Below are 8,926 nucleotides of genomic sequence, written 5' to 3'. Positions count from 1 at the left end.
TGAATGGCATATATTTTCGTGATCTACGACCCGTGATCGGTGCTCTTCACAAGGTCTCGGGGCTGGGTCCGACATCATGGGAGAATGCAATAGTGTATTTCCTTCGGAAAATACACTAAAAATTGGCAAACGTCAAGCAAACTATTCACACCCAGTACTGCTGCGCCAAGGAAAAACGCCGTGAAAACATTCGAGAGTTGCCAAATTTCATCCGGTAAAATGATTATTTTTGTGGAAAGTCATGAATATTGGTACGACCCACATGGGCATATGGAGCTCAAATCTGGGGGTGTGCAGCACGGTCCAATATAGAAATTTTACAAAGAGTCCAAAATCGTGCTCTGAGACAGATAGTCGGAGCACGATGGTATGAACGTAACTCTGATATCCATAGAGACCTGGGGATGGAGACCGTCTCGCAATTTATAACGAAAGTTGCAACCAACTATGAGAGACGGCTCCATCACCATCCTAACACCGAGGCTTTACTATTACTTGACAACTCAAATGAGGTTAGACGCCTCAACCGTGGGAACTGGCCAGCCCCTTGGTTTGAACCATTAATTTTAGTAACCAATTATTTCTAACCATTTAGATAAGTTACAGACTACCCGGTCGTTTGTACTCACACATTTATTTTGAATTTAGAAACAAAGTGTATAATTTCATTGTGAAAGTTCGCTTAACACTAATAAAAAAAAAAAAAAAAAAAAAGTCATGAATATTTTCCTTAAAAGTTTCAGGAGCTTCAGGTGAAATTGCGAGAAAAATTATCCGAAAAATTGGAAGAAAAATAACCATAAATTCACCAGGAAATTCGAGTTTTATCGACAGAAATTTAGCAACGCTTGAAGGTTCACATGGCGTTCTTCCTTAGCACGGCAGAGTAGCGCAGTAACTGTAGTAAGACATTTTTCATGAGTTGGTCATCGGTCGAAAATTTTTCAAAGGTAGAAAATTCCCGCGCAAATCACGAAAAATGACATCTTTCCAAAAATATTTCCAGACATAAGGGCCCACATGCCCACAACCCGTGGGTGGCTACACCACTGGCCACTAGAACGCACCCTTACCGGGCCGTTTTAAAAAGAGCCTCTCTATCTAACGAATAATTCGGAGTTTTTGTCGCATGGAGGAAAAGTTAGAGGTAATTTGTTACTAGAAGTTTTGCACAAAGGAGGATTAAAATTAAAATAGCCTCCCGGGTTGCACTGAGCAGATAAAACAGTTTTCCTTCTATATTTTTGGAAGTGGGACCGTATTGCATAACTGCGCTCGGGGGAATTGTATTTTAAACAAACGAGTTCAGTTACACATACAAGAGGATTAAAAATATCTAAGTAGCAGTAGCTGTTGCGTTAAATGTATTTTAGGGGTTTTCTGCTGCGTGCTTTTTATTTTTCGGTTGCCGTGGAATGGATATTTCCTCTTACAATGTTTTTTTCGTAACATGTCACCAGTCCCCCTGGTAAAAATTGGCAGTAGAATGTGTGTTCCAAAATACTATAGACCTAAAGCCGGCTGTACGATTTCCAATAGCTTCTGTAGCCGGCTGTACAATTTCTTATAGCCTTTTATAGCCGATGGCGATCAAGCAACAGTCAGACGATAAAGTTTATGCTAAACGTCACTAATTACGGATGCTAGCACTTAGTTAGTTTTTGGGCTACCGCTCTCTTTTTGTGCCGTAGTATCTTGATTTATTTTGCTAGGAAAGCTGCGTACTTTCGAAGGATGCCTGTCATTCTTAATATGTTGGAGCGCCTTCAATTTCTTATTATACTGTGCAATACCTCTGGTGTGAAATAGTTGATTCAGAATATATCAGACACCGTGGCACGCTGCGGCGCGGCGGGCTGGCAGGGAGCGCGAAACGCGCATTGGCGCCTACAAACCCAACAGGGATACTTCACACATTGCGCAATGCGTGAAGTATCCCTGTTAGGTTTGCAGGCGCCAGTGTGTCGCCGCTCCGCTTTGTGTTAGGCTCTAATATTTAATCTCGCGAAGTCAGCGTTTTTCAACTCATGATTTTGAAATGTTTGCACACTCTGTATGGACTATTCTCATTTTAATGGGTGAAAAAAAACATGTGTTTTAAAGGAAAATATAATGTGTGTTTTGTAAATATTAAGGTAGTTCCGTATCAACATTCAAACTTAATGATTTCCAAAGCACACGATTTTCTACACAATTTCTTATAGCCGCACTTATAGCCAATGGCGATAAAGTGTGAAGCCCGGCGATAGGAACTACAGCCCGACTGTATACTTTTTTATAGCTTCGTATAGCCCGGACGTAGGATTTGCTCCGCTTTCTACAGCCACCTATATGATTTTCAGTAGCCTTCTTTAGTCGGCTGTAAGAACTCTTATGGTATTTTGAAACGCAGCTCCTATCGCCAATTTTTACCAGGGCCTACATTTAAGGGGCTTAGAGGACAAGACGCATAAGTGCAGGTTTGGAAAAAATTTTGTATTAAATAAAACTAGTCTTAATGCATATTCTGTGAAAAATTCGTCCCGAATTCCAATTTTTAACCATCAAAAAGTCAATTTGAACTTTCTTTTCGCCCCAAGAAACCATGTAATTTTGAGACTTCGAATACATATTTCTCGAAGTAGCAAGAATTGCATTTATGCGCCTTGTCCTCCAAGCCCCTCATTTTGCCTACGGATCTTTTCTTTTTTAAAAAAAACTATCAATGTAGATATAACCTTTTCTCTGAACGTTGTTCAAATAATGTAATGTTTCCTCTATTTTGCTGAGAGGAAAACTAAGCCGAGGGAAACCAAAATTAGGATCAGATATTCAGAGAACAACTCTAACATTTTTCATTGCAAAACTGAGGAGGAAAAGCAGAGACGTCTCTTTATGTTACATTTTAGAACCCAGTCACTATTTTTGTTTTTTTCCTGATGTCCGTCGAAACTGTACACGCGAAGAGGTCAATTTAGACTTGAAAACAATTTTTCCTGATACTCAAGTAGCATTTTTCAATGGAAAAATCGCATTTTTTTCTCAGTTAAGTCGTGATTTTTTACAATTTTTTGCCGATAAAATCGCTAGGATTATCAACATCTGAGCGATTATCCTCAATCTTGTCGAAATTTCATCTCCATTAAACCGCGTTCGATAAGATCTAAATTGAATCTCAATTTATCACGATTTGTTGTACAAGAATATTGCTATAAATCGCTGTCGATGAAAATTTTATTGCAAATTTTTGCGATGAAATCTCAATTTAGCGCAATTTTTTATCCGATAATATTGCAATAAATTGACGCCGATAAAATCGCGATACATTCTCGGCAGGGCCGGATTCACCTTCTTGCCGCCCGTGGGCCGCCTGTATTTTGCCGCCCCCCTCTCATTCGTTTTGAAAAATCAATAAAAACAATCAAGTGAACGTGCAGCGGGGAGGGGTGCATAAGACACGTTTACTCGTGTTGGACACATTTTTTGCGAAGCCCTGTCAACATTACCAGCAAAAGTTCACGGAACTTTGCGCGAAAGTTAAGTTCCGTGAACCTATCTCTGTGTGAACAAGGCCTTCCATTTATAAGAAATGAACGAAAAAATTATGAAAGAACAAACTGACCGCACTGTGTTTGACGCAATGCGTGAAGCATTCCTACAGTCAAATAGGCGCTGTGCGTTTCACACCGACCGCTTCTGAACGCAATGCGTGCAGTATTCATGCAGTCTTGTAGGCGCTATGCGCTTCACGCCGACCGCCGCGCCGCTCCGTTCCAGGTTAAATTGCGTGTTTGGTTTCTCTCTTAACTCGGCTAATTAAAGGTGTTGTCTCTTGTATCACCGAAAGACGACAAAATTAGAAATTACTATACTTTTACCCTCAGGAAATGAGAGATTCTGTCGCCTTTCCTCGTGTGTAATTTATTTTCTGAATCCGATTTTTTTCTCTCTTTTTTTGATACCTACATTAAAAACATTGCAAAATTTGCCGCCCCCTTAATTTGCCGCCAAGGGCCGCGGCCCATGTGGCCATCCCCTTAATCCGGCCCTGGTTCTCGGAATATTTGCGGACACCTTTCGTGCATCCTCGAATCCCATACTATTGATATTTTTTTTTAAACATATACGGAGTGTAACATCAAAGGAAACAACGTGGTAATTGGACGGTATTAATGTAAAAGAATAAAAAAATCTTCGAATGAACCCACAATATGTTGCAGTTCATTGTCAGTCCAAAGAATTAGCTGAAATATATTCTATGCAATACTGCATTTCTACAGGTAGCGCAAGAGCTGATTTCGTCGGCTTATCATAACATTTCGATGTCATGTAAGTACAGTCTGTCTCGGCCGTAAAAATGCCACAAGACAGATCCGGAATTTCTTCTGTGGCAATTTAGAGTGATCTCTCTGATCAACTCCTCCCTTGCATCGATAACCTTAGACCTTACCGTTTTCTTTAATCTGTTCCTTCTCGTTGAGGCCTTCTTCAGTTTTACTTTTCTTTCGCTCGTTCCACCCTCAGCTTCGTTTCTTACATCTCTTGAGCTCTTCGTTAAAGAGAGTCTTGTAACTTTTACTCTCTTTTCTTTTATTTTTCGTTCTCAGCCAGCTGCCTAAATTTTCCCTATTTTGTAATTTTTGCGAGAGTATTTTCGGAAAATAAAAAATCTATCGTTGAAAAATGTCCAATTCTGCAATTTTATGGATTTCCTCTGATTTTTTTGCAGCGCCGAGAGATCAAGATTTTTATTTTCACAGTGCACAATGGAAACGGATACACAGCTTTACTGCCCTGGTGGAATCCTCTTACCTTCTCTAAGAACAGGCAGTTCCTCCAGCTATCATGAACTGTAAGTACCTATAAATGACTATTATTTTTCATTATTTTTTTTCTCCCCTTTTAGATTTCCGTAGGTTAACGCAACGACCTATCTTTGGGCCATGCGCCTCCTTGAAGTATTCAGCGTTTCACCTGTCTCTGGAGTTTTTTTCTCCCCCCCCCTCCATTTCCCCCTCTTTTCCTTTTTCCTCCTCATGTATTCCGTCAATTCAGTTCTAGTGACCAATCAAACTCCGTCTACTATGACTGTGACCGTTCTCACCATTTATACAAGGGACCGTCCATAAAAGACGTCATAATTTTTTTTTGAAATGTATGACACCCCCCCCCCTTTCCCACATTGCAGATAAATGCCAGGTACTGTTGAACCAACCTTCAAAAATTACGTCAGATCTGGGTCACAGGTCTCTTTACTCCCGAAAAATCGTCCTTCCGCCCGGCGCCCCGTTTTAGATCGGAGTTCTTCGATTCCAGCGTGACGTCATCTTAGGCTTGAGCCCCCACCCCCAGCTTTGCGGAGGGCCGTGCCTCCTTTTAATCAAAATGCACAGTCCTCGCATATTTTTGTCAAGCAGAGTTGACTGATGTGTACCGTCTGATAATTAACGAAGACATTACAGGAGGTCACAAGAGTCTTTCTTAATTATTTTTTTTTTAATGTTTTTACGTGAGGAAATCAGACAAAAAAGTCATCCGATGGAGTTAGAATACGCCCTCTGACTCAAACTAGCTTATCAAGATTTAAAAGTGCGGAGTGGTCACACTACACAACATGTGCGAGATGTAAAGAAAATTTGCCAGGTTTATTTTCACTGTTATTTATCATCCTGAATAGCGAAAGGAAAAAATTAAGACAAAAAACGAAGAGAAAGAAATAGCACCCTGGGAATTGATTAATAATTTGCGTTAATACCCACACGTATCAACGTCAGGCAATCATCGTTTTACCCCCGCATCCATCGTATATGTTGGTGGATAATCGCTCATTGTAGCGGTTTTTGATGTAGAGAATAACGGAAATAGTGAAAGCTCACTGAATGGATAAATCACGAAAACGAGAAAGTTAAAACTGCCAATCCAACAACGAAAACAAATGATTACAATAAAAAAATGCTACCCTCGAATTGGCGGAACAAACAAGGCTAATGAGAGCAAAAAGTTAAATGCAAATAAAACCCATACATCCTATCATTCGCAACGTGTGTTTGTATTATTCTTTCCTTATGTTTGTTTTTAAAAGTCAGAGATCCATCGTTGGTTGATTCTTCCGTCAAAATATGAAAGATGTACGGAAATGTACTCTGTTGCAAAATTATATTCGTGTTTACTGACAACTATCGTCGTTTTCGTTAAATTACCTCGATAGAAACACTATTCACTTAGAGACTCACTTCGTAAATTAACTTTGTGATGGATCGATATAAACAAAAATCCAGGAAGAATAACAGTCTAAATATCAAGTTTAGCGGTGATAAAATAATAAGAGGCAGGTACTCATTGATTGGTTCGCCGAATTGATTTCTCTGTGTGGGTGTAGTGTACTGCCGTCTTAAGGAAAAACGTCGCATGAGCCCTCAGGCGTTGCCAAATTTCCTTCGATAAAATACGGATTTCCTTGTCAACTTATGAATATTTTTCTTCTAATTTTTCAGATAATTTTTCTCGCAGTCTCTGCTAAAGTTCCTGAAAATTTCAAGGAAAAATATTCATAACTTTCCTTAATTATAAACATTTTATCGGAGGAAATTTGGCAACTCTGGAAAGTTCATACGGCGTTTTTCCCCAGCACGGCAGTGTAGAGTGTAGTGGGATCATGCGATCGGTTAAGTATTGACATCCATGCACACTTACATAAAGTGTAGGCATGATTATTGACTATTTTAAGTACTGCTCGCTTTTTCAACCGTCGTGATGACATGACATGTCTGTGATTGTCATACCACTTGAGCAGATTTCTTTATGAGACACGTCTATGTACTGCGATAAATAGAGTAGGATTCTTTTGCATAGAGGGTCTTTGTTTTTCTTATCCAAAATTGCGTGCTGTGCCGCATGCAGACGATTGAGATTTTTTCATGAGAATGGATTTTTGGTGAATTTTGACGGATTCTTATTCCTCGAAACTGAGTGATTTGATTCCAGCAGAAGTATTATTGACCTTCGTGCCAAAATGGTTTCCTTTTGAATTAAAAAGAAAAATGCTCACATTGAGGAGGAGGTCTCTATATCAAGCAGAATTCCGTTTGATTCAAGTTGTTTATTCCTGATTCAAAAGGAAAGCTTCTCAACGAAAAATTCAAGAACATTTTCACTCAAATGAAATATTTTCTTTCTTTTTTCTCTAGTGTAGGGTAAGATATCGTGTCCTTCTTGTAATACAATTAATATTATTTTAGGAAGGCGGTAGGTACGTTAAAATCAGTTACCTCTGAAGCTTGATTACCTTGATCTGGTAAATAAATGATATGCATAAGTCCATGCAATTCATTTATTTGATTTTTAAACAGTTTGCAGGAAAGCACTTTAAAATGTCACAACTGTAGTTGAAAGGCGGTAAACCTCCCAAATTAGGTCGTGGCCCTTGAAACTTTAGTTTGAGCGTTCAGTGGTTATTCAATCTTCGAACGAAACTGTTATTATATGAGGTAGAACCGTAAGAAACTACAGACATAATATGATTCTCGAAACTTCCATTACTGGCACCTTGGATTTCGCCAGTACTAAGACCAAAGAAATTGCAAGAGGAAATTGTATCGCTTTTCATGAAAAAACTCGATAAAGCTGATTTCTCACTATTTCTTACAATTTTTTGCCGAAGATTTTTTGCGTTGGAGAAAATTGGCTTTAAAAAGGAGAAAACTTAACGCTCTGAATTACAGAGTGGCATATCGAACCTCAACATGGGTATATCCTAACATATTTGATCTCTATGTTTTAACTCATAAATAATTGTTTAATTTTAGAGAGAAATAAACGAGGAGCCACCTGTGCTCAATCGTTTTCGCCGATTAATTTAATTCATGAAATTTTGAACACCCGCAATTTCAGTATTTTTTGCCTTCTTTCACCGTCTTAGGCTCAAAACTTTATTTCCTCAATAGTTTTCATAGATTAGTCAACTATGTTCTCACAGAGTGAGCTGTAGTCTGCTCAGCACCGAAGTGCGATGAACCATCCTTGAACTAGTTTTGGAGGTCAAACAAAAAGTTGGCCTGATATGAGTGTATTTCACGGCTAAGTTTGTCAAATTTTGAATCGGACCATCGATGAAATGCTTCGCTTGTTATAACAGATAACAGATGGAATTGGTTGATAAACAACTGATTCTAGCAGGTGGCGTATGCACTGTCGTTTGGAGGACACGTTTAATTTAGGCTTAAATAAAAATTAATCATGCAGTCGACCGGAATTGCGGGTTTTCTGGCGAAGAAGTGACTGGTCGAAATGTATGAGTTTCTGACGAGAAATTTACTATAAAAAAGAATAATACCGTTTACTAGCTGTCTAACCATATATCGTCGGTAAAACTGCAAAAACGCATATCTCGGTTACAGTGTTTCAAAATCTCTGTTCCTACTTTATTTTTTAAAAGAAGATCCAACCAATATTACGGCTTAAAATTTTCGCAACATATTCATCACACAGAGAATAAAAATCACCGAAGTTTTCAGGTAATAACTTTCGGTAGTTCTCCTCGTAGAAAATAAAGTATGTCAGGAAAGTCTGCAACGCCGCAAATCGAGTCACGCATTTTTGCGGTTTCACAATCTATATGTTAGATTCGCAAGAACTCGAGTGGCCATTACCAGACTCCTGGTAATAATGTCCTCAGGTTTAGTAAGTGACAACGGTCTGTAAAGCCTTGTCAAGGAGTTAATTTTCATTAATCGCGACCTATGAAGAACATTTGATACAGCATCATTTTGCATTCATGTAGCAATGCACGTATCGATGCTCACAAATCTAGAGAACATCTCTGCAGTAGCGGAAGCAACGAATATCCTAAAAAATGAACAAAAGGAGAGAAGTAAACATGTTTTGCAGATATCTCAGCGGTAAAAAGGTGGAGTTTGCGAAATAAAGTACATTCACACCGATTCTCCTT

At 38.9% G+C, this 8,926-nt stretch overlaps 1 protein-coding gene across 1 annotated transcript in view; it reads left to right on the top strand.

The window, feature by feature from the left end:
- Positions 1-4,707: 4,707 nt before the first annotated feature.
- LOC109037929 (6-phosphofructo-2-kinase/fructose-2,6-bisphosphatase) overlaps positions 4,708-8,926 on the top strand; it is a 61,624-nt gene continuing 57,405 nt past the window's right edge. Inside the window, exon 1 of the mRNA XM_072299909.1 lies at positions 4,708-4,831. Within this exon, the coding sequence (XP_072156010.1) occupies positions 4,825-4,831 (7 nt within the window). The 5' untranslated portion in view covers positions 4,708-4,824. The remainder of the gene's footprint in view (positions 4,832-8,926) is intronic.

The sequence above is a fragment of the Bemisia tabaci genome, chromosome 4 (genome assembly GCF_918797505.1).
Source record: "Bemisia tabaci chromosome 4, PGI_BMITA_v3".
In the NCBI taxonomy this organism is placed as follows: Eukaryota; Metazoa; Arthropoda; class Insecta; order Hemiptera; family Aleyrodidae; genus Bemisia; species Bemisia tabaci.
Note: the sequence above shows the minus strand (reverse complement) of the source record. Positions and strands in the feature narration are given on the sequence as shown.